The sequence below is a fragment of the Crinia signifera genome, chromosome 8 (genome assembly GCF_055691185.1).
Source record: "Crinia signifera chromosome 8, ASM5569118v1, whole genome shotgun sequence".
In the NCBI taxonomy this organism is placed as follows: Eukaryota; Metazoa; Chordata; class Amphibia; order Anura; family Myobatrachidae; genus Crinia; species Crinia signifera.
In genome coordinates this window covers 172,664,099-172,691,257 of record NC_139224.1, presented here as the reverse complement: position 1 = coordinate 172,691,257, position 27,159 = coordinate 172,664,099, and the positions used below count along the sequence as shown (strand labels likewise).

General features: G+C 48.9%; 1 protein-coding gene across 2 annotated transcripts in view; it reads left to right on the top strand.

The window, feature by feature from the left end:
- PIGK (phosphatidylinositol glycan anchor biosynthesis class K) overlaps positions 1-27,159 on the top strand; it is a 115,619-nt gene that overhangs the window by 41,028 nt on the left and 47,432 nt on the right. For both annotated transcript variants that reach the window (XR_014454546.1, XM_083157788.1), the window contains exon 9: positions 809-981. Coding sequence is in view for 1 of the 2 variants with exons in the window: in XM_083157788.1 (XP_083013914.1) it covers positions 809-981 (173 nt within the window). In the remaining variant the exon portion in view is untranslated. The remainder of the gene's footprint in view (positions 1-808; positions 982-27,159) is intronic.

Genomic DNA, 27,159 nt, shown 5'->3' with positions numbered 1-27,159 from the left:
AAAAGTGTTGTTTTTGGGACACGCCTCTTTATGTAGACCACTCCCATTTGTGTAAACCACTCCCCTGTTGTCACAGACAGATCGGGACTTTGTTGCAGGTATGGTAAAGAATTTGAGGATTTCTTTGAAGTTTCGTCAGTTTTTAACACCCCAAATGTGTAGACACTGGGGCGGTTACAGCTGGTGGCATTAATTCACTTTTACAGCATTTGTGCCTCTGGGGCCTAATTCAGCCAAGTAGATAGCGGCCGCCCAGACCGAGGCAAAAGCCCTGTGCAAATCTGCGGTTGGATCGATCTATATGCAATTCCCAAAACATTAGAGACTTTGCCCTCTGTGCAAATGTGAGTAGTTCTAAAGGTGCTCCCACATGGATAGATATTGGACCCCTGATCATAGCCCCACACACAGAGGATTTGGCCATGACTAGCGGTGTATGGGGTCTGCCCATGCACCCCGCCACCACACTCCCCTTTGGAGAGAGGCCAGTGGCAGGCAAGAGATTTCAAATTAATAGAGCAGCCGCTGATTGGCTGAGAGAGCTCTCAGCCAATCGTCGGCTGCCCTATTAATTTGAAATCTCCTGCCAACTGCTGGCCTCTCTCTGTGTCTGCCATCAGCAATGGGGTAATATACAGTGCTGTACGTTGGCATAATTGTCAGCTCTGTGGGTGCTTTTGGTGCTGGCTATCCATGTCTACGAACGCTATTTCTCAATTACATTTATTTTAGGGAAGCTTTAATACCCCACCAACCCCCTCGTGTCATGTTGAGGTACAGAGACTAACGCTGAGATTCTCTTCTCCAGTTCCAGGTCTGTCCTAAGAGCCTCTGCGTATCCACACCGGGACATCGCACCGACCTCTTCCAGAGAGATCCGCACAACGTTCTCATCACCGATTTCTTTGGCAGCGTGAGAAAAGTGGAACTCACGGAGACAAGTGTCGCGCTGAAGACGCCTGCGGAGGTGGCCGTGGAAAGGTATTGTCACAAGATGAGCAGTGTCTCATGCGGCTCCATGAGAATTCAGCTCTGAGACAAATAACATCTGTCCTTTTATATCGAGCTGCGGAGAAATCTGTCTCTGCAACACGATTTACAAACGCACCGGAGCCCTTTCCCCAGCAGTGTTACAGTGACGCAAACAAGTACATGTACACCACACACGTAATACACACAGGGGTGTCGTCCTATTCTGCGCAATTATTATTAGTACAGGATTAATGAGCGATACACGGAACAGGCAGCATGCTCGGTACACAAATCTAACTAAGTAATTAGTGATCGTTATACGCAGTAAGTGTCACCAGGGGAGTTGTTTTCCCAGAAAGGAAATCACATCATTGCATTCATTCTCTTCATATGAAAGAGATCAGGTAAACAGTGCTAATTTATAATGCTAATGAGAGGTGCTGAGACTTGTAGTTCTACGCAGGAAAAAAAAAGCCAAAATGGACAATGTTACATACTAAGGCTGAAATCAAGACGTGCGTCCATCAGGTTCAACCTGCATTATTAAAGTGTTTGATCTATTTGCCCCATCCCTTCTATAACTGACATCTGATTTAATTATATACAGATTATGATTGTTGTTTGTACCCCTGGATGTTTTTGCCCAATAGATGATTGTCCAACCTTATTTTAAAAGAATTTATTGGTTCTGCCGACACCACTTCTCCAGGAAAAGAGTTCCACAATTTTACTGCCCTGACCCTAAAAAAGTTGTTTCTTCTAAGGCAGGGATGGGGAACCTTCGGCCCCCCTCCTGTTGTTGAACTGCACATCTCAGCATGCCCTGCAACAGTTTTAGCATAGCCAAATAGCAAAACTAGCAGGACATGCTGGGATGTGTAGTTCAACAACAGCTGGAGGGCTAAAGGTTCCCCATCCCTGTTCTAAGGGTATGAAATCTTCTCTCCTCTAGGCTAAACTCATGCCCACGTGTCCTAGAGTCCTTCCTCAAAGTAATAAGGGTGCCTGACCGTTTCTTATATTGGCCCCTGATATATTTGTATATGTTAAACATGTCCCCCATTTTACATAGGTCATAGGTAATAGTATATATAAGGGAGAGCCCCATATGTATACTTACCATCCGTGATCCTGTAATGATTGGAACCAAATGTGCTCCATATATAACAGACAGTCCCGATCAGATGGTGAATTGTATCCAAGTGGGAAACTTGTTCCCGTCTGCACCTCCAATCCGGTGGGATCCCTTCTATTGGGAACTATGTAGTGTTCATTTTAGCACCTGCTATATTGGAAAACCCATGCAGTTCCTCTTCCCTTCCTGGGGTGTTGCTGTCTGCTGTGGTGTTTCTAGCACAGGTCTGGTTTGCATATCAGTGTTGATGTACAGACCACACTGTGCTAGAAGCACTACAGCAGACAGCGACACCCCAGGCAGGGAAGAGGAACTGCATGGGTTTTCAATGATAGAGGGTGCTAGAATGAACACTACTATGTCCAACCTGGTCCGTAGTGTCCCCACTTATTGCAGCACCTGAAATCAGTAAGAGGTGCTGGGAGCTTAGCCCATCTTCTGAGGAACCTGCCAAACTAACCCAGTGGAGAAATGTGTCAAGAGAAGGGGTTACACCCTAGAATTGCTTCCAATCAAGTGGATCCTGACGTACTGGGACCACAAATCAAGCAATTGCTCCATCTGCTTCGCCAAGCACCATCTGTCAGCCAGGACACCACGGTGAGAGTGGTCTGGCTGACCGCAGTGGCTGTAGATTCCACCGCACCCTCCACAGTGGCTGCTATTAACCAACACTGCACACAACGTGCGCTCTTGCTGCATGGCGGCAAACTAAAGCTGGCCATACATCAGAAAGATCGATCTTAAGATCGATTGCGCTTATGATTGTGTCCAATTTCTCTTGAAATCCCCGGCAGTCCTTGGTGGGTTTTGGACACACAATCTACTCACAATCCATCATACAATCAGTCATACAATCCATCTGCTGCATGATTGTGTACACAAGATCTGCATACAATCCATCATACAATCAGTCATACAATCCATCTGACAATCAATTGAGATTGTATGATTGGGTACAATATCTTTCTGATGTATGGCCACCTTAACAATCAATTGAGATTTGTATGATTGGGTACAATATCTTTCTGATGTATGGCCACCTTAAGCTCCCAGCACCTCTTACTGATTGGCTGCAACAAGTGGGGACATTACGGACCAGGTTGGATATACTGTAGTTCCCAATAGAAGGGATCCCTCCGGATTGGAGGTGCAGACGGGAATCAAGTTTGCCACTTGGATACAATTCACCATCTGATCGGGACTGTGATATATATATATATATGGAGCACATTTGGTTCCAATCATTACCGGATCACGGATGGTAAGTATACATATGGGGCTCTCCCTTATATAATCTACATTTATTCTACTAATCTAAGGGAAAGCGGCACCGGAATAAGGAACTCTTTTTGCTCATCTCTGAAACTGCATTCCATTAATCTGGTTACCGATCTGTGGCGATGTTGTATGACATCCCTTAGCTGAACGTCTTCTTTTTCTAATTTGAATTCTGTTATTGGGCAATACATTCTTATGTAATTTGATTAGAATTGGTTTTGCGCTCTTTCAGTTTAAACCAGTACTAGCCAGTAATCAATTTCCAATTTGCTACTGGGAGCCGCATTTCCAATTTATTGGCGATCTAGCTGTGTTTAAACTGGTTCATATCTAACACACTGGAATTGTGCCCGATTTCTTTTTCTTTATGTTTCTACGAAGGAACTGCTCAGTTTAACCTCTGATATAGGCTGTATTAATCATGGGTTCTGAATATATTGGTGCCAAAGAACATCATCTAACTGACTGTATGGCACTTGGTGCGCCCTGATCATGTGATCAAGCTTGGCAGGGGGCAACAAGTGGGCACCCATGGTTCAGGGTATATGTGTTAACCTGTACGGGAATCTCCTGAGCTTTCCAGGCGGTTGGTGATACATTGTATACAGGGAATTGGGTACTTCTTTACTTTCACGGCGCCACTAGAAATCGCGGGCATCGCGGCCATTGAATGCACTAAAAATCGGGTGCGACGCGATGCCCGCGATTTCCCATAGGGACCAATGTTAAATTTCTCAATTGACCCGATTTTACTGTTCAATGCCTCAATTGACACGATTTTTCCATAGGAAACAATGTTAAATGGCCCACAGGGCCAAATAGCCACCCTGAAGTGTGAAATGGCCCCCACAATTGTTAACGCCACCCCACGATCATCGTGAACCCGAAGCGTGGCGAGCGCAGCGGTACGCATCCTCCGACCTTTTCATACCCCCACTATCCACGTCGGCGTGGAGTTGAGAATAGAATAGTGTGGCGAGCCCGAAGCGTGGCGAGCCCCGCGAGGGGACGCGGATACCTTCACAGGTAAACGCGTCCCTTCGCGGGCTTCACAGGTATCCTTGTCCCCTCGCGGGGCTCGCTGCGCTCGCCACGCTTCGCGCTCGGTGGCTCGCTGCGCTCGCCACACTATTCTATTCTCAACTCCACGCCGACGTGGATAGTGGGGGTATGAAAAGGTCTTAGGACGCGTGCCACCGCCCCTCGCGGGCTCGCTGCGCTCGCCACACTTCGGGTTCACGTTGACCGTGGGGTGGCGTTAACAATTGCGGGGGCCATTTCACACTTCAGGGTGTCTATTTGGCCTCTGTGGGCCATTTAACATTGATTCCTATGGAAAAATCGTGTCAATTGAGGCATTGAACAGAAAAATCGTGTCAATTGAGAAATTTAACATTGGTCCCTATGGGAAATCGCGGGCCTCGCGTCGCACCCGATTTTTTTGTGCATTCAATGCCCGCGATATCCTATCTGTCCTAATCTAGTGGCGCCGTGAAAGTAAAGAAGTACCGGGAATTGTTCTAAAGATATGTAACATTGTATTCTAATCCCTACCCTCTTAATCATCCAATAATCCAATATCGTCTGTTATAATAGGAAGACATGGCCCTTTATTAGGAAAGTGAAAGATTGAATAATGGCAGTTTGGAGAGTTTGCAGAGAATTGTATATCCAGTTTTCTGAAAAGCAATTGAAATAAGTGTTTTGTGATTATTTAATATTTCATTGGTCAGGTAGCGCCCTCTTGTGTACCAAGCTTGTAATGCAGTTTTTCCAGGGATTTCCGTTAGCGTACAATATAACACCTGCATTAAACCCTTTGCAGCGTATAACTAGTGAGAATCATCATGCACACATATATGTGTACCACCATTGGCCAATATAGTTTGCTGCCCCCCCCGCACACACACACAGACTCACTTTTTTTTTTTTCCAGTCCTTTAGGCAATATTTGTACCATAGATCTTTGTAAGAGTATTATATGCCTTAGCCTCTACCACCTCTGATGGGAGGCTATTCCACCTATCCACTACTCTTTCTGTGAAGTAATATTTGCAGTGTCAGTGCATGTCCTCATTTCCTAATACTTCTCTTCCTTAGAAGAATGTTTCACTCCTGGACCTTGGTAATTCCCCTGATAGTTCACCATCTTTACCATGCCCCATTCCTCTTCCCTTCTGTGGTCCAAGCTGTACATAGTAAGATCTTTTAAGTTTTTCCGGGTAAGTTTTGTGATGTAGGCCATGTACCATTTTAGTTGGCCTTCTTTGTACCGTCTCTGATTTATTTATATCCTTCTGGAGATATGGCTTCCAGAATATACAGAACTGTGCATAGTATCTAGATGAGGCCGCACCAGTGACCTATACAGAACTGGGCACAGTATCTAGATGAGGCCGCACCAGTGACCTATACAGAACTGGGCACAGTATATAGATGATGCCACACCAGTGACCTATAGAGAACTGGGCACAGTATCTAGATGAGGACGCAACAAAAGACCTATACAGAACTGGGCACAGTATCTAGATAAGGCCGCACCAGTGACCTATACAGAACTGGGCACAGTATCTAGATGAGGCCACACCAGTGACCTATACAGAACTGGGCACAGTACCTAGATGAGGTTGTACCAGTGACCTATAAAGAACTGGGCACAGTATATAGATGAGGCCGTACCAGTGACCTATACAGAACTGAGCACAGTATATAGATGAGGCCGTACCAGTGACCTATACAGAACTGAGCACAGTATCTAGATGAGGCCACACCAGTGACCTATACAGAACTGGGCACAGTATCTAGATGAGGCCACACCAATGACCTATAGAGAACTGGGCACAGTATCTAGATGAGGACGCAACAAAAGACCTATACAGAACTGGGCACATTATCTAGATGAGCAGCACCAGTGACCTATACAGAACTGGGCACATTATCTAGATGAGGCCGTACCAGTGACCTATACAGAACCGGGCACAGTATCTAGATGAGGCCATACCAGTGACCTATACAGAACTGGGCACAGTATCTAGATGAGGCCGAACCAGTGACCTATACAGAACTGGACACAGTATATAGATGAGGCCGCACCAGTGACCTATACAGGACTGGGCACAGTATCTAGATGAGGCCGCACCAGTGACCTATACAGAACCGGGCACGGTATCTAGATGAGGCTGCACCAGTGACCTATACAGAACTGGGCACAGTATCTAGATGAGGTCGCACCAGTGACCTATACAGAACTGGGCACAGTATCTAGATGAGGCCGCACCAGTGACCTATACAGAACTGGGCACGGTATCTAGATGAGGCCGCACCAGTGACCTATACAGAACCGGGCACAGTATCTAGATGAGGCCGCACCAGTGACCTATACAGAACTGGGCACAGTATCTAGATGAGGCCGCACCAGTGACCTATACAGAACTGGGCACAGTATCTAGATGAGGCCGCACCAGTGACCTATACAGAACTGGACACAGTATCTATGAGGCCGCACCAGTGACCTATACAGAACTGGGCACAGTATATAGATGAGGCCGCACCAGTGACCAATACAGAACTGGGCACAGTATCTAGATGAGGCCGCACCAGTGACCTATACAGAACTGGACACAGTATCTAGATTAGGCCGCACCAGTGACCTATACAGAACTGGGCACAGTATCTAGATGAGGCCGCACCAGTGACCTATACAGAACTGTGCACAGTATCTAGATTAGGCCGCACCAGTGACCTATACAGAACTGGGCACAGTATCTAGATGAGGCCGCACCAGTGACCTATACAGAACTGGGCACAGTATCTAGATGAGGCCGCACCAGTGACCAATACAGAACTGGGCACAGTATCTAGATGAGGCCGCACCAGTGACCTATACAGAACTGGACACAGTACCTAGATGAGGCCGCACCAGTGACCTATACAGAACTGGGCACAGTATCTAGATGAGGCCGCACCAGTGACCTATACAGAACCGGGCACAGTATCTAGATGAGGCCGTACCAGTGACCTATACAGAACTGGGCACAGTATCTAGATGAGTCCGCACCAGTGACCTATACAGAACTGGACACAGTATCTAGATGAGGCCGCACCAGTGACCTATACAGAACTGGGCACAGTATCTAGATGAGGCTGCACCAGTGACCTATACAGAACTGGGCACAGTATCTAGATGAGGCCGCACCAGTGACCTATACAGAACTGGGCACAGTATCTAGATGAGGCCGCACCAGTGACCTATACAGAACTGGGCACAGTATCTAGATGAGGCCGCACCAGTGACCTATACAGAACTGGGCACAGTATATAGATGAGGCCGCACCAGTGATCTATACAGAACTGGGCACAGTATCTAGATGAGGCCGCACCAGTGACCTATACAGAACTGGGCACAGTATCTAGATGAGGCCGCACCAATGACCTATACAGAACTGGGCACAGTATCTAGATGAGGCCGCACCAGTGACCTGTACAGAACCGGGCACAGTACCTAGATGAGGCCGCACCAGTGACCTGTACAGAACTGGGCACGGTATCTAGATGAGGCCGCACCAGTGACCTATACAGAACCGGGCACAGTATCTAGATGAGGCCGCACCAGTGACCTATACAGAACCGGGCACAGTATCTAGATGAGGCCGCACCAGTGACCTATACAGAACTGGGCACAGTATCTAGATGAGGCCGCACCAGTGACCTATACAGAACTGGACACAGTATCTATGAGGCCGCACCAGTGACCTATACAGAACTGGGCACAGTATATAGATGAGGCCGCACCAGTGACCAATACAGAACTGGGCACAGTATCTAGATGAGGCCGCTCCAGTGACCTATACAGAACTGGGCACAGTATGTAGATGATGCCGCACCAGTGACCTATACAGAACTGGGCACGGTATCTAGATGAGGCTGCACCAGTGATCTATACAGAACTGGGCACAGTATCTAGATGAGGCCGCACCAGTGACCTATACAGAACTGGGCACGGTATCTAGATGAGGCCGCACCAGTGACCTATACAGAACTGGGCACAGTATCTAGATGAGGCCGCACCAGTGACCTATACAGAACTGGGCACGGTATCTAGATGAGGCCGCACCAGTGACCAATACAGAACTGGGCACAGTATCTAGATGAGGCCGCTCCAGTGACCTATACAGAACTGGGCACAGTATGTAGATGATGCCGCACCAGTGACCTATACAGAACTGGGCACGGTATCTAGATGAGGCTGCACCAGTGATCTATACAGAACTGGGCACAGTATCTAGATGAGGCCGCACCAGTGACCTATACAGAACTGGGCACGGTATCTAGATGAGGCCGCACCAGTGACCTATACAGAACTGGGCACAGTATCTAGATGAGGCCGCACCAGTGACCTATACAGAACTGGGCACGGTATCTAGATGAGGCCGCACCAGTGACCTATACAGAACTGGGCACGGTATCTAGATGAGGCTGCACCAGTGACCTATACAGAACTGGGCACAGTATCTAGATGAGGCCGCACCAGTGACCTATACAGAACTGGGCACAGTATCTAGATGAGGCCGCACCAGTGACCTATACAGAACTGGGCACGGTATCTAGATGAGGCCGCACCAGTGACCTATACAGAACTGGGCACAGTATCTATGAGGCCGCACCAGTGACCTATACAGAACTGGGCGCAGTATCTAGATGAGGCCGCACCAGTGACCTATACAGAGCTGGGCACAGTATCTAGATGAGGCCGCACCAGTGACCTATACAGAACTGGGCACAGTATATAGATGAGGCCGCACCAGTGACGGAATCGGTACATCTGTCAGAATGAACTTAGGTCTACAGTCATTAGGTCGACCCAATTAGGTCGACTGGCAGGAAGGTCGACCTGATTTAAGGTCGACATGGGCCAAGGTCGACATGTGCCAAGGTCGACATGACTTAAGGTCGAATTTGCATAAAGGTCAACATGAGGAAGGTCGACTGGTCATAAGGTCGACATGGGTTTTTCACTTTTTTTTTTAGCCGAATGTCGACACGGTCGACATGGACACAGTTGGCTATGAGAATCAGACCCGTGCATCGCTCGCAATGCATCGGGCACGGTGGCTCGCTTCGCTCGCCACAGCTTTAATAACCTCCTCCACGCCCTAGTGGATGGTAGGGCATGAAATACAGCCTGTCGGCACATGTCGGCTCAAAAAACAGTGAAAAACCCCATGTCGACCTTATGACCAGTTGACATTCCTCATGTCGACCTTTATGCAAATTCGACCTTAAGTCATGTCGACCTTGGCCCATGTCGACCTTAAGTCAGGTCGACCTTCCTGCCAGTCGACCTAGTGGGGTCGACCTAATGACTGTAGACCTAAATTCATTCTAATAGATGACCGCTTCCCCCAGTGACCTATACAGAACTGGGCACAGTATCTAGATGAGTCCGCACCAGTGACCTATACAGAACTGGACACAGTATCTAGATGAGGCCGCACCAGTGACCTATACAGAACTGGGCACAGTATATAGATGAGGCCGCACCAGTGACCTATACAGAACTGGACACAGTATCTAGATGAGGCCGCACCAGTGACCTATGCAGTGGCATTATTCTCTCTGCTGCTGACTCCTCTCACTATGCACCAAGCATCTGACCTTCCCCATTGGTATCTTAAGCTTACCTGCCTTTGTGTCATTGTGACTCCTATATCCCTTTCCCTCTGTCCTCCCTATTCTAGAACCCTTGAAACTATATGGGTTATTCAGACCCGATCGCTGGCCTGCGACGTCGCTGGCCATGGGATTATCACATGTGCATGTGTTCTAGCGCGCATGCACCAGGCCATCCTGCTATAAAATCCCGCAGTTTATTTTCATCCCAAGCCGTTTGCAGGTTGAATGACAGGAAGCCGCCGTTTGTGGTGTCACCCGGATGTGTATGGAAAAATGCTGGCGTGCCCAAGGGTTTTCAGGGAGGGTATATGACGTCTGTTTTGGCTCAATCAGCCGGATTGTATGGCGCTGGCAGAGTGGATTCTGGGTTATGCAAATTCTGCGAAAATCATTCAATAGTGAGCGAGGTGCGAATGGATTGCAGCTGACCACAGACCTGCGATATTATTGTAAGCCTTTCACTTTTTGCTGTCGTATCACAGAACTCTGAAATAAGCAGCGAAGAGATCAGGTGATAACGCCTAGTTATGGAAAATTACTTTATAACCCTTAAAGATAACGGCAAACGGTGAAATAATGGCACACCAACGCAAACTTATAAAAAAATGTATGACAAAGCTTTACATGAAAAAATAGCTTGATTACAGGTATTTGCAAATGCAGACTAACACAAGAAACATAAAATTGATTAGCTAACACTTAAACAATAATTCTAAATCAAATCTTAATGGAAACCTATCAAGGACAGTGATCTCCTTCATAGTTATCTCCAGCCCCCCGTGCTTGCCTGTTCTTCCTCAACTACCTTCTTCTTCCTTCTCTAACTCTGATATTTAAACCTTAATCACATTAATTAATTACTCATAAGCATTGAGTCTTATTGGCAAGCTCTGCTTTCAATCATGATGTCATAATGAACCCAAACCCAACGTTCTTGTTACTAGGGAAAGATTCAGCGGCCTTGGGGTCTACGCATGTGTGGCCCTGTTCCCATATTATCGATAAGTTTGTGGAGACTATCTCTCTGTCCTTGCTCTCTGTACTGTCAATATCACATTCTTACACTTCTAAAATCAAAAACTATTCTCTATAAGAAATCACTTTTCCCAGCACTGTTCTGAATCTTCAGCCATTTTATAATGTTTTTTTATGCAAGTCATAGTTGACAAAATGGTGCAGAGGCACCGGGAACGATTTTCCTGCTACTCATACTGCCAGAGGCACCGGGGCCGACGTTCCTGCTTCTCATACTGCCAGAGGCACCGGGGCCGACGTTCCTGCTACTCATACTGCTGGAAGCACCGGGGCCGACGTTCCTGCTTCTCATACTGCCAGAGGCACCGGGACCAACGTTCCTGCTTCTCATACTGCCAGAGGCACCGGGACCGATGTTCCCGCTACTCATACTGCCAGAGGCACAGGGGCCGACGTTCCTGCTACTCATACTGCCAGAGGCACAGGGGCCGACGTTCCTGCTACTCATACTGCCAGAGGCACAGGGGCCGACGTTCCTGATACTCCTACGGCCAGAGGCACCGGGACCGACGTTCCTGCTACTCCTACGGCCAGAGGCACCGGGACCGACGTTCCTGCTACTCCTACGGCCAGAGGCACCGGGACCGACGTTCCTGCTACTCCTACGGCCAGAGGCACCGGGACCGACGTTCCTGCTACTCCTACGGCCAGAGGCACCGGGACCGACGTTCCTGCTACTCCTACGGCCAGAGGCACCGGGACCGACGTTCCTGCTGCTCCTACGGCCAGAGGCACCGGGACCGACGTTCCTGCTGCTCCTACGGCCAGAGGCACCGGGACCGACGTTCCTGCTGCTCCTACTGCCAGAGGCACCGGGACCGAAGTTCCTGCTGCTTATACGGCCGGAGGCACCGGGACCGACGTTCCTGCTACTCCTACGGCCAGAGGCACCGGGACCGACGTTCCTGCTACTCCTACGGCCAGAGGCACCGGGACCGACGTTCCTGCTACTCCTACGGCCAGAGGCACCGGGACCGACGTTACTGCTACGGCCAGAGGCAAACTCCCACTACCCATGTGGGAACCGTAGTCGGTAGCATCCTTATACATGCTCCCCGATAAACATTGGGGAGCATGTATACGGATTACACTGGAGGAGCCAGTGGAGGTGGAGGGTGCACTATGCAGCAGCGATGAGTTTCGCAGCTACATACGAACAGGACACATCTGTAACTTTGTGTCATCTGTAGTACGGCATACCTCTTCCCCCCCCCCCCCCCCCCCCCCAAACCATTTGCAGTGTCACCAGCAAAGAGCACTGGTCCCAGCTCAGATCCCTGGGGTGCACCACTGGGAATACGTCCTTTCTGTGAATGCTCCATTTACTACAACTGTTTCCTATCCTGCATGCAAGGATTTGGCTATGTACGATGTCCCTTGACCTCCCCGGAGCCCAGAACACACCTGACTATATAGCTAGACACTAGACTGTATACACTATGGTCACAATTAGCTTGCCTGTACAGTATCTATTTTTGTAATGACAATCCCCCCGGGGGGGGGGGGGGGGGGGAAGGAATGGGAGGGGGGAAGAATAGTAATCGAAGGCCTGAATACACAATGTGTGATTTGTTCTAACTTTTCTTCCAATTTTTATTATATAGTCAAAATCAGAAGCTCAAATCGCACCGTTTGTATGCACTATCAGTATCCAATCTCATGATTTCCAGATTATTTAGCAGGCTTTTGGTGGATGGCAGTAGCAGAGGTGATCCCCGGGAGCAGTGGTTCCCAACCCTGGTCCTCAAGTACCCCCAACAGTGCACGTTTTCCAGGTCAACCTGCAGGTGCACTCATTATTCAGACACATTTTAAAAGAACCACAGGTGGAGCTAATTATGTCACCTGTGATTCTGTGTGGAGACCTGGAAAACGTGCACTGTTGGGGGTCCTTGAGGACCAGGGTTGTGGAACCACTGCCCAGGAGGACATGACCTTGTAAGGAATGGCGTAGGAACTTTTTAGTCCTTATGTCTCTTCCATAGTGCCAGCTAGGGCGATTAAACAGCGGTGGGTCCCAGATCTGTACAGCTGTAGAGAAAGTCTAATACAGCTGCTGTAACGCAGATGGTCCCCTCTATTAATGCCCATTGTATGCATTTATGTCTAGATGGCACAAATGAACAAGTGAAAACAATGCTTCATCCTTTTCCCAGCAGAATTGGTTACGGATACTTCCTGTTCCACAGGAAGTGTGCCCTAACCTGTGTGCCACGTATCACAGACCCCTAACCTGTGTGCCACGTATCACAGACCCCTAACCTGTGTGCCACGTATCACAGACCCCTAACCTGTGTGCCACGTATCACAGACCCCTAACCTGTGTGCCACGTATCACCAGACCCCTAACCTGTGTGCCACGTATCACAGACCCCTAACCTGTGTGCCACGTATCACAGACACCTAACCTGTGTGCCACGTATCACAGACCCCTAACCTGTGTGCCACGTATCACAGACCCCTAACCTGTGTGCCCTAACCTGTGTGCCACGTATCACAGACCCCTAACCTGTGTGCCCTAACCTGTGTGCCACGTATCACAGACCCTAACCTGTGTGCCCTAACCTGTGTGCCACGTATCACAGACCCCTAACCTGTGTGCCCTAACCTGTGTGCCCTAACCTGTGTGCCACGTTTCACAGACCCCTAACCTGTGTGCCCTAACCTGTGTGCCACGTATCACAGACCCCTAACCTGTGTGCCCTAACCTGTGTGCCACGTATCACAGACCCCTAACCTGTGTGCCCTAACCTGTGTGCCACGCATCACAGACCCCTAACCTGTGTGCCCTAACCTGTGTGCCACGCATCACAGACCCCTAACCTGTGTGCCCTAACCTGTGTGCCTAACCTGTGTGCCACGTTTCACAGACCCCTAACCTGTGTGCCCTATCACAGACCCCTAACCTGTGTGCCACGTATCACAGACCCCTAACCTGTGTGCCCTAACCTGTGTGCACGTATCACAGACCCTAACCTGTGTGCCCTACCTGTGTGCCACGCATCACAGACCCCTAACCTGTGTGCCCTAACCTGTGTGCCACGTATCACAGACCCCTAACCTGTGTGCCACGTATCACAGACCCCTAACCTGTGTGCCACGTATCAGACCCCTAACCTGTGTGCCACGTATCACAGACCCCTAACCTGTGTGCCACGTATCACAGACCCCTAACCTGTGTGCCACGTATCACAGACCCCTAACCTGTGTGCACGTATCACAGACCCCTAACCTGTGTGCACAGTATCACAGACCCTAACCTGTGTGCCACGTATCACAGACCCCTAACCTGTGTGCCACGTATCACAGACCCCTAACCTGTGTGCCCTAACCTGTGTGCCACGTATCACAGACCCCTAACCTGTGTGCCCTAACCTGTGTGCCACGCATCACAGACCCCTAACCTGTGTGCCTAACCTGTGTGCCACGCATCACAGACCCCTAACCTGTGTGCCCTAACCTGTGTGCCACGTATCACAGACCCCTAACCTGTGTGCCACGTATCACAGACCCCTAACCTGTGTGCCCTAACCTGTGTGCCACGTACCACAGACCCCTAACCTGTGTGCCACGTATCACAGACCCCTAACCTGTGTGCCCTAACCTGTGTGCCACGCATCACAGACCCCTAACCTGTGTGCCCTAACCTGTGTGCCACGCATCACAGACCCCTAACCTGTGTGCCCTAACCTGTGTGCCACGTATCACAGACCCCTAACCTGTGTGCCACGTATCACAGACCCCTAACCTGTGTGCCCTAACCTGTGTGCCATAACCTGTGTGCCACGTATCACAGACCCCTAACCTGTGTGCCCTAACCTGTGTGCCACGTATCACAGACCCCTAACCGTGAGCAGATCCACTACCCGTCAGCTTGTTTAAGGTGTAGTGGCCTATTAATCAGGCCTGGCTCTTGTGCCCTTCGTACCCAATACCCATGTGCGAAAAAAAACATCTACTCCTGTTGGCATGTGACCTCATAGGCCTGTGCCAGTTACCAATATGGAAAAGCAGCCGCTAGCTTGTAGTGTCTTAATATTATATACTAGTAAGCCCGCTCGAAGCAAAAGCTTCGAAACCTAGTCTGCTACCTTGTGATTGCCTCCTTGCTTATGCATGTGTGAGAGATGTAGATTCACTCGCTGCCCACAGATGTTTCGGAGACACACAAACGGACACTATATTGATGATATTTATACTGTTCTGTCTCCTCCTCACCGGCCTCAGTGCAGTGTTTATTGGATATTATTTTGGGAACCTCACTAGTCATTGTATTAGTGTCGTACGTCGGTCTGGCACAAGGCGAGATGGACAGAACTGCTGGCTACAGACTGGCGAGGCACAGATGCCCGCTAATATCCGCTCATTAGTTATCTAAAGTTCCTGATTTTCTGCACCTGTTTATAGTTGCTATGTGTGCCAGATGCATTTTGTCCTCTGACCACCAGAGGGAGCCCATGTTCAATTTATGTGTGAGCCGTGTTTTTCATATGGTACCTGGGAAGGGGGGCTGGACTGCCTAATTCTGAACATGTCAGTATTAAAGTGCTACAATGCTGGGACATGTTGTGCTGGACAGAAAAAAATGCAGGTGCATACTCTAAACGCTAAATAAACAATGGGGATCAGGGCAATTATAATGATCAGAAGCTGGTGCGCGGTCTGTAGCAGCTGGTAAGGGTTTTGTCAGGTGTTTCTATCATGGATGCAATGTGTGGGGTGCACACTGCAACGATGTGTAATACTTACCTTAATGGGGTCCTGCGACAGGTACTGCATCTGCAGCAAATTCCGCAGCTGTTCATGCGCGTTTGGGAAATTAGTCTACGGGACATTTGGCGCCATGATTCCCGGAAACCTGCACTTGTGTAGTAGACTCCTGAACAGTACAGAGGAGGGGGCCCACCCAGTTGTACTGTACCAGCGCTTGCTGCGTGGAATCTTCAGGCGTTTGTATTAACCATTTGAGTGCCAACATCTCTGTGAGAGATCCGCCAGCGTCGCTCACATTTGTTATATAAATTCAACTAAAAAATGTTGTGTAAATAAATCATTATCTATATATACAGTATGTCTAGTGTCAGTGTCTCACCGAAACACTGCCATCTGTTGCCAGCAATTGAAACTACATCTCTCTCACATTAGCTACCTTACTAGCTTTCGAAGCATTTCCTTCAAGCGGCTTTACTAGTTTCCTATATAAGGTAACATTACAGGTCATTTATGATGAATTTAAATGTTTGCTTGGAAATTTTCACAATCATTTTGACAAATTCACTTGGCACTCAAAGGGTTAATACAGCAATATTTATAAAAAATGCTATACTGTAGATGCACAAATATTGTTGATGTAAAAGTTGAAAGCGCCACTGGTTTAGTTACAGTATTACCATATGCTGGACTAGGTGATTCATCGCACCCTCCGGGCGCTCTTCACACAGTGGTAAGAAGGGGCTACGGCCGCACCCCTGGAGCAGTCTGGCCGCACCCCCCCCCTGGAGTAGTGGGTACGGCCGCACCCCCCCCCCCCGGAGCAGTGGGTATGCCCGCCCTCCCTCTCTCTTCCCTGCACAGTCCCCCCTCTCTCTCTCCCCTGTGCAGTCCTCTCTCTCTCTCTCCCCTGCGCAGTCCCCTCTCTCTCTCTCTCTCTCTCCCCTGCCGCAGTCCCCTGTCTCCCCTGCGCAGTCCCCCCTCTCTCCCCCTGCACAGTCCCCCCTCTCTCTCCCCTGCACAGTCCCCCCTCTCTCTCCCCTGCACAGTCCCCCCTCTCTCCCCCCTGCGCAGCCCCCCTCTACCCCCTGCGCAGTCCCCCCCCTCTACCCCCTGCGCAGTCCCCCCTCTCTCCCCCTGCGCAGTCCCCCCTCTCTCCCCCCTGCGCAGTCCCCCCTCTCCCCCCGCACTCCCTCTCCCCCCTGCGCAGTCCCCCCTCTCTCCCCCCTGCGCAGTCCCCCCCCTCTCTCCCCCTGCGCAGTCCCCCCTCTCTCCCCCCTGCGCAGTCCCCCCTCCCCCCCTCCCCCCTGCGCAGTCCCCCCTCTCTCCCCCTGGCCAGTCCCCCCTCTCTCCCCCCTGCGCAGTCCCCCCCTCTCTCCCCCCTGCGCAGTCCCCCCTCTCCTCCCCTGCGCAGTCCCCCCTCTCTCCCCCCCTGCGCAGTCCCCCCTCTCCCCTGCGCAGTCTCCCTCTCTCCCTCTCCCCTGCGCAGTCTCCCTCCATCTCCCTCTCTCCCTCTCCCCTGCGCAGTCCTCCTCTCTCTCCTCTCCCCTGCGCAGTCCCCCCTCTCTCTCTCTCCCCTGCGCAGTCCCCTTCTCTCTCTCTCCCTGCGCAGTCCCCTCCTCTCTCTCCCCTGCGCAGTCCCCCCCTCTCTCTCTCCCCTGCGCAGTCCCCCCTCTCTCCCCCCTGCGCAGTCCCCCCTCTCCCCCTGCGCAGAGTCCCCCCTCTCCCCCCTGCGCAGTCCCCCCTCTCCCCCCTGCGCAGTCCCCCCTCTCCCCCCTGCGCAGTCCCCCCTCTCCCCCTGCGCAGTCCCCCCTCTCCCCCCTGCGCAGTCCCCCCTCCTCCCCTGCGCAGTCCCCTCTCTCCCTCCGCTGCGCAGTCTCTCCCTCTCTCCTTCTGCCTGCGCAGTCCCCCCTCTCTCCCTCTGCCCTGCGCAGTCCCCCCTCTCTCTCTCCCCTGCGCAGTCCCCCCCCTCTCTCTCTCTCTCTCCCTGCGCAGTCCCCCTCTCTCTCTTTCCCCTGCGCAGTCCCCCTCTCTCTCTTTCCCCTGCGCAGTCCCCCCTCTCTCTCTTTCCCTTGCGCAGTCCCCCTCTCCCCCTGCGCAGTCCCCCCTCTCCCCCCTGCGCAGTCCCCCCCCTCCCCCCCTGCGCAGTCCCCCCCTCTCTCTCCCCTGCGCAGTCCCCCCTCTCTCCCCTGCGCAGTCCCCCCCTCTCTCCCCTGCGCAGTCCCCCCCTCTCTCCCCTGCGCAGTCCCCCCTCTCTCCCCTGCGCAGTCCCCCCCTCTCTCTCTTTCCCTGCGCAGTCCCCCCTCTCTCTCTTTCCCCTGCGCAGTCCCCCCTCTCTCTCTTTCCCCTGCGCAGTCCCCCCTCTCTCTCTTTCCCCTGCGCAGTCCCCCCTCTCCCCCCTGCGCAGTCCCCCCTCTCCCCCCTGCGCAGTCCCCCCTCTCCCCCTGCGCAGTCCCCCCTCTCCCCCCTGCGCAGTCCCCCCTCTCTCTCTCTTTCTCTCCCCTGCGCAGTCCCCCCTCTCTCTCCCCTGCGCTGTCCCCTTTACTAAAGCTTCTAAAAATGTAAAGATGGTGTTGCCCATACCAACCAGTCTGATTCTGTCTATTGTTTCTCTATTGCATTGTAGAAAATGATAGACAGATATGTTGTGTCAACTGTGCCGATGCCTGATCTACCTAAAGATTTTATTAACGCATCATTCTGTGTGTACCGGTGATCCGCCAATCGCCCGTGTACCCGTTGCGGGTGCCGCCGATGATTGACCGCCCAATGGGTGTGCGCATTTAGATCTTTCTGCAGATGTACCCCAGCTTAAGTGTTTATTCATTCAGGGGTGCCCCAGGGGTTCTGAACTAAATCCCCCAAATTTTTCCCCTTGCCTATTGGCTCCTCACAGGCCGTGAAGCGAAATTTGCAGTTGAACTATGAATAATTATTTCCCATATTGTATCGTGGACAATTGAATAGCGGCTTATTGAGACAAAAGCCCTGGGTTTTTTTTACAGCAAAAATGCGTTATTTCCGCTAATTGAATTCCCCGATTTGTTACATCATCTTCCAATGATCTAATTAAGAATCAAATAACCTGGATCCATTCTGAAGGCTGGTTTCGCGGTTCTGTGCCAGTAGAGCGCAGTGCGTCTGTAGAGCGCAGTGCCAGAATCTGATCTTTGGAAATGAGCGTTTTCCAACTAATCTCTTCCTCCGTCCCAGAACACAGAGCAGAACTTTTATTTTGCTTTTCTTTATTCATGATACGTCAATTATTATTATTATTATTATTTTAAAAACCTATCTGTCTGTAACCCAGCGGAGAGACTGGGGAATCGTATTTCTCCCGTAATGTAAAAGCCGGTTGACCTGCAGATTCATTCCGAATGCAGACTGCAAATGTGCCCAGTTTATTGGGAGATTTACAATAATTGAGTTCCGTGTTCTAATACAGTAGGCCAGCCGAGCAGCTTGGCATTTTATTATTGTGCAGTGAAAAACGACTCTCCCTTATGCCCTTCTTTCCCAGAGAACCGAAATGTTACATGTTCAGGGAAATGAGATACAAAGTACCGACTAAATTTAAAGAGATAAGAAGGTTAACGCTTTCCGGGCCCCCTCCTCCGATGCCGCTGTCCAGCTGGATCGTTACGGGCCGGGGTCCCAGACCACTTGTTTGCATTGAACTAGAAAAAACCTTCAGCATTCTGGACTGTGGACTAAATAAATAAATAATAACAAAAAATGACTAATGGGATGATTCAGACCTGCTCTTCTGAATTAGCGCATGTGCAGATCCCCCACAGCGAGCGACTAAGGCAAAATTTTAATTCCCCAGTGCGCTCGCTGCCTGATTGACAAGCAGGGGGGCATTCTGGGATGGACACCCGGCTTTTCTATTGGTGTGCCCACAAAAACAGTGGGCACACCCATAGAGAGGATGGGCAGATGCCAGCGACTACAGATGTGCCCCTGCCGCCTTGAGGTGGTCAGATGACGTCATAGTGGAAGTGATTTAACCCTTTAATGGCTTTAAATGCTGGAACTAGTTACGAGGCGGTCAATGATTCCCATTCTCAGGCCAGTTGGTGACAGGTGTGTCTTTGCCAGTGGAGCCTGCCTACAAAAATGCCAGGGCCGTATAGCGGTGGTCACAGGTACTGTAGGGGTGTGTGGCCTAATTGCAGAGGAGGGACAATGTCCCCATGCAAAAATAGAGATAATGAAAAATGTTTGCCCCCTTAGTAAGAGGCAGATCAGAGGGGGGGGGGGGGTGTAACAGACTAATACCCCTTTTAGACCAAAACGCCGGGTCGCACCCGGCTTTTTGGACCCTGGTTGAAGCCGGGTGCGACCCGGCATTTAGGGGCATTTACACCGGACGGGCTTAAACGCCCGCACCCCCCTCCCGCCCCTTCCCGGCGCTTGAAGATGACAGCGCAATGTCATCTTCAAGCGCCGATCAACGCCGCCGTACCCGGAACGCTGCTGGGGGCAGCCCAGCACTAAGGTAAGCTGTTAGGCTGCCCCCAGTCCCCGCGCGCACCCCCCCGCCATTGAACAGGAGGTGTATGGATGCCGCACACAGGCATCCGTTCACCTCCCTCCCCCGCCGCTGCTGTCTGCAGAGTATAGCAGACAGCAGCGCCGGCTGTCAGTGTCAGACTGACAATCATGTAAATGTAATTTGACAATTCATGTAAATGGGAGCCGGGTCATCCGACCCGGCGTTCCCATTTACACCGCCCTCTACCCAGGTCCTAGCCGTGTTCTACCCAGGTCAGGACCTGGGTAGAAGTCCCGTGTAAAGGGACACGGCGTTAGGGATTTACACCGCCGAAGATCCGGGTCTGACCCGCCGCTGACCCGGATTTTTCGGCGGTGTGTAAAAGGGGTATAAGGTGCCCCTAGTAACTTCAAAAACTGTGGGGCCCAGGTACTGGGAGCACGGTCATCAGAAGGAATGGCCACGGCCCTCCCAAAATAAAATGGTACGCACGGTGGTGGGTAACCGAGCTTTAGGGTGACCGTTAATAGGTTGAACACTAATGGTCAACATACATTTGGACGACATGGTCAATACATCGACACCGCATATGGTTGACGTGATTTTTTGATGCTTTGCTACTTTTTAAAACTTTTTTAGTTCTTTACCATCCATGTCCACTGTGATTGGAAATGGTAACGTGCTGAGCACAGGAAGGCATCATCGGGGTGAAGCGTTGCAATGATTGGGGGTCATGCTACAACGTTACCCCCCCCCCCTGAATAGTAATAAAAACCTCATGTTGATCTTATCACGTGTCAACCATTTTCATGTCAACCTGTTGCTCGTGTTGACATACCATGCAGCTCCAACAAGTCCCAGCCTAGATAATGAGGACCAGGTTGAAGTACTGTAGCTTATACTAACCTGCTTTAGGTACCATCAGTATCTAACCCCTGTACACGTGAGTTCACTGTACCGAGAAGGGTTTATAATTCCTCTTCTGCTTTTAGCTTTTGTTAATGGCCAATTTTTATATAAGTAGAAGTATGTAACACACTATAGTGTTTGGTGTGCTACAGTCTTCATCGTGTCAGCACCCAGTTTTCCTTGTGTCCAGAGAGATCGTAGAAGGACCCCCCCATTAGATGAGTTGTATCACCCGGTGCTCCTTTCCTGGCGACAAACTCTCTGTACCTTCTCCTTGGCAAACTGAGTCGGCGGAGGGGAATTATATAGGAAATAGACCGGTAAGTGCACATTAGCGCAATATAAAGTATTTGTTGGTGTTTTGATCAGCATGTGATCTTCCAGCCCAGACTCTTCTCTGGTGAAGTGATAAAGTGGATGGTGATAATGCACCAACCAATCAGCTCAGCTCCTAACTGCTGTGTTAGTCTGGCTTTGATAAAAGATGGCGCGCACGCCAATCTGCTCCCAACTGCCATTTTTCAAACCCAGCCTGAACATGGCATTTAGGAGTGGATTGTCTGGTGCGTTATGACCTTCCACTTTATCACTTCACCAGGCTTAATACCGCCGCTACTCCGTTCACTGCTGTGGCCGATATGGAGGGATAAGTTCTGTATATCACTGGTTGACCCGGATTGTCCTCGCGTTGAAGCAGCGTATGATATATGGTACCTGAACACTCCCGAAAATGCCAGAGATCCCAGAAGAGCCAATTTGTCCTGTGAAATATCCGCAGCCCCTTAGCAGGCGATATATGTGCTACACGCTCCTGGGTTTTTTGCTGTTGTATCTGTGCATGGAGCCTAATTAAAACCCAACATATTCACATCAACAGCCTCATTAAATTGTGTGCTTGAAACCAAACCGCGTCAATAAAAGCCAATAAATCTGTCCCTTATGGTTTATTAGCGAGCAGGCTGGCTGTGAGTGCGTTCAGCGCAGCTACGATTTATTACCGCCATACGTGCAATCGCGCTTTATGCTTATTTTGTTCGCTTTTATGTAAACACTCATTTAAATGTTCACATAAGAAATTCACGGTTTCCTCCCTGTAACCTTTCCCAGCACCTGGAAAGTACTTAAAAACCTAAAATGACTTGGTATAAAATTGTAATGTGTATTGTGCCTGACTGCAGACAACGGCGGTGCCGGAGAAATGATTATTACGATGATGATAATTACACAGGGAATCATTTAGCTACTTGTCAGGGCTGACAAATATTTGCCATTAAATGTCATTGTTTGTGGGAGAGCCATATATAGATTGTAATATCTTAATAGCGTACATGTCACCTACAGACCATGGAGACGGCTGTTTTGTGTTATTCGCTTCTATTCCTAACATTCTAAGGGTTCAAGTCTACGGCATGGGACACCCCCAAAACCAATGCAACCAAACCTCCCCAAGGCATCACACTAGAGGAGCAAGTGGTGTTAGAGACTACTGCAGGTATAAGGAGTGTTAGATAGACAAGAGCAGCTACTGCAGGTGTTAGATAGACAAGAGCAGCTACTGCAGGTGTTAGATAAGAGCAGCTACTGCATGTGTTAGAAGTATTAGATAGACAAGAGCAGCTACTGCATGTGTTAGAAGTATTAGATAGAGAAGAGCAGCTACTGCATGTGTTAGTAGTGTTAGATAGAGAAGAGCGGCTACGGCACATGTTAGTAGTGTTAGATAGAGAAGAGCGGCTACTGCATGTGTTAGTAGTGTTAGATAGAGAAGAGCGGCTACTGCACATGTTAGTAGTGTTAGATAGAGAAGATCGGCTACTGCAGGTGTTATCGGTGTTAATTATATAAGAGCAGCTACTGCAGGTGTTAGGAGTGTTCGATAGAGAAGAGCAGCTACTGCAGGCGTTAGGAATGTTAGATAGATTAGAGCAGCTACTGCATGTGTTAGATAAGAGCACCTACTGCATGTTAGGAGTGTTATCTAGATAGGAGCAGTTACTGCAGGTGTTAGGTAGAGAAGAGCAGCTACTGCATGTTATGAGTGTTATATAGATAGGAGCAGTTACTGCATGTGTTAGGAGCAGTTACTGCATGTGTTAGGAGTGTTATATAGATAGGAGCAGATACTGCAAGTGTTAGATAGATAGGAGCAGCTACTGCATGTGTTAGGAGTGTTATATAGATAGAAGCAGCTACTGCAGGTGTTAGGAGTGTTACATAGATAAGAGCAGCTGCTGCATGTGTTAGGAGTGTTATATAGAGAAGAGCAGCTACTGCATGTGCTAGTAGTGTTATATAGATAGGAGCAGCTACTGCATGTGTTAGGAGTGTTATATAGAGAAGAGCAGCTACTGCAGGTGTTAGATAGAGAAGAGCAGCTACTGCAGGCGTTAGATAGAGAAGAGCAGCTACTGCATGTGTTAGATAGAGAAGAGCAGCTACTGCAGGCGTTAGATAGAGAAGAGCAGCTACTGCATGTGTTAGATAGAGAAGAGCAGCTACTGCATGTGTTAGGTAGAGAAGAGCAGCTACTGCATGTGTTAGGTAGAGAAGAGCAGCTACTGCAGGTGTTAGGTAAGAGCAGCTACTGCATGTTAGGAGTGTTAGATAGATAGGAGCAGTTATTGCAGGTGTTATCAGTGTTAAATAGATAAGAGCAGCTACTGCATGTGTTAGGAGTGTTATATAGATAAGAGCAGCTACTGCATGTGTTAGGAGTGTTATATAGATAGAAGCAGCTACTGCAGGTGTTAGGAGTGTTACATAGATAAGAGCAGCTGCTGCATGTGTTAGATAGATAGGAGCAGCTACTGCATGTGTTAGGAGTGTTATATAGAGAAGAGCAGCTACTGCATGTTAGGAGTGTTATATAGATAAGAGCAGCTACTGCATGTGCTAGTAGTGTTAGATAGAGAAGAGCAGCTACTGCATGTGTTAGATAGAGAAGAGCAGCTACTGCAGGCGTTAGATAGAGAAGAGCAGCTACTGCATGTGTTAGATAAAGAGCAGCTACTGCATGTGTTAGATAGAGAAGAGCAGCTACTGCATGTGTTAGATAGAGAAGAGCAGCTACTGCATGTGTTAGGAGTGTTATATAGATAAGAGCAGCTACTGCATGTGTTAGGAGTGTTATATAGATAGAAGCAGCTACTGCAGGTGTTAGGAGTGTTACATAGATAAGAGCAGCTGCTGCATGTGTTAGATAGATAGGAGCAGCTACTGCATGTGTTAGGAGTGTTATATAGAGAAGAGCAGCTACTGCATGTTAGGAGTGTTATATAGATAAGAGCAGCTACTGCATGTGCTAGTAGTGTTAGATAGAGAAGAGCAGCTACTGCATGTGTTAGATAGAGAAGAGCAGCTACTGCAGGCGTTAGATAGAGAAGAGCAGCTACTGCATGTGTTAGATAAAGAGCAGCTACTGCATGTGTTAGATAGAGAAGAGCAGCTACTGCATGTGTTAGATAGAGAAGAGCAGCTACTGCATGTGTTAGGTAGAGAAGAGCAGCTACTGCATGTGTTAGGTAGAGAAGAGCAGCTACTGCAGGCGTTAGGTAAGAGCAGCTACTGCAGGTGGTAGTGTTATATAAAGAAGAGCAGCTACTGCATGTTAGGAGTGTTAGATAGATAGGAGCAGTTATTGCAGGTGTTATCAATGTTAAATAGATAAGAGCAGCTCCTGCATGTGTTAGGAGTGTTATATAGATAAGAGCAGCTCCTGCATGTGTTAGAAGTGTTATATAGATAAGAGCAGCTACTGCATGTGTTAGGAGTGTTAAATAGAGAAGAGCGGCTACTGCATGTGTTAGGAGTGTTAAATAGAGAAGAGCGGCTACTGCATGTGTTTAGGTAAAGAAGAGCAGCTACTGCATGTTAGGAGTATTAGATAGATAAGAGCAGCTACTGCATGTGTTAGTAGTGTTAGATAGAGAAGAGCGGCTACTGCACTTGTTAGTAGTGTTAGATAGAGAAGAGCGGCTACTGCAGGTGTTAGTAGTGTTAGATAGAGAAGAGCGGCTACTGCACTTGTTAGTAGTGTTAGATAGAGAAGAGCGGCTACTGCAGGTGTTAGGAGTGTTAGGTAGATTAGAGCAGCTACTGCATGTTAGGAGTGTTATATAGAAAGGAGCAGTTACTGCAGGTGTTAGGTAGAGAGGAGCAGCTACTGCATGTTATGAGTGTTATATAGATAGGAGCAGTTACTGCATGTGTTAGGAGTGTTATATAGATAGGAGCAGTTACTGCATGTGTTAGGAGTGTTATATAGATAGGAGCAGTTACTGCATGTGTTAGGAGTGTTATATAGATAGGAGCAGCTACTGCATGTGTTAGATAGATAGGAGCAGTTACTGCAGGTGTTAGGAGTGTTATATAGATAAGAGCAGCTACTGCATGTGTTAGGAGTGTTATATAGATAGGAGCAGCTACTGCATGTTAGGAGTGTTATATAGAAAGGAGCAGTTACTGCAGGTGTTAGGTAGAGAGGAGCAGCTACTGCATGTTATGAGTGTTATATAGATAGGAGCAGTTACTGCATGTGTTAGGAGTGTTATATAGATAGGAGCAGTTACTGCATGTGTTAGGAGTGTTATATAGATAGGAGCAGCTACTGCATGTGTTAGATAGATAGGAGCAGTTACTGCAGGTGTTAGGAGTGTTATATAGATAGAAGCAGCTGCTGCATGTGTTAGGAGTGTTATATAGATAAGAGCAGCTACTGCAGGTGTAAGGAGTGTTACATAGATAAGAGCAGCTGCTGCATGTGTTAGGAGTGTTAGATAGATAGGAGCAGCTACTGCAGGTGTTAGGAGTATTAGATAGATAAGAGCGGCTACTGCAGGTGTTAGTAGTGTTAGATAGAGAAGAGCGGCTACTGCACTTGTTAGTAGTGTTAGATAGAGAAGAGCGGCTACTGCAGGTGTTAGTAGTGTTAGATAGAGAAGAGCGGCTACTGCACTTGTTAGTAGTGTTAGATAGAGAAGAGCGGCTACTGCAGGTGTTAGGAGTGTTAGGTAGATTAGAGCAGCTACTGCATGTTAGGAGTGTTATATAGAAAGGAGCAGTTACTGCAGGTGTTAGGTAGAGAGGAGCAGCTACTGCATGTTATGAGTGTTATATAGATAGGAGCAGTTACTGCATGTGTTAGGAGTGTTATATAGATAGGAGCAGTTACTGCATGTGTTAGGAGTGTTATATAGATAGGAGCAGTTACTGCATGTGTTAGGAGTGTTATATAGATAGGAGCAGCTACTGCATGTGTTAGATAGATAGGAGCAGTTACTGCAGGTGTTAGGAGTGTTATATAGATAAGAGCAGCTACTGCATGTGTTAGGAGTGTTATATAGATAGGAGCAGCTACTGCATGTGTTAGGAGTGTTATATAGATAAGAGCAGCTCCTGCATGTGTTAGAAGTGTTATATAGATAAGAGCAGCTACTGCATGTGTTAGGAGTGTTAAATAGAGAAGAGCGGCTACTGCATGTGTTAGGAGTGTTAAATAGAGAAGAGCGGCTACTGCATGTGTTTAGGTAAAGAAGAGCAGCTACTGCATGTTAGGAGTATTAGATAGATAAGAGCAGCTACTGCATGTGTTAGTAGTGTTAGATAGAGAAGAGCGGCTACTGCACTTGTTAGTAGTGTTAGATAGAGAAGAGCGGCTACTGCAGGTGTTAGTAGTGTTAGATAGAGAAGAGCGGCTACTGCACTTGTTAGTAGTGTTAGATAGAGAAGAGCGGCTACTGCAGGTGTTAGGAGTGTTAGGTAGATTAGAGCAGCTACTGCATGTTAGGAGTGTTATATAGAAAGGAGCAGTTACTGCAGGTGTTAGGTAGAGAGGAGCAGCTACTGCATGTTATGAGTGTTATATAGATAGGAGCAGTTACTGCATGTGTTAGGAGTGTTATATAGATAGGAGCAGTTACTGCATGTGTTAGGAGTGTTATATAGATAG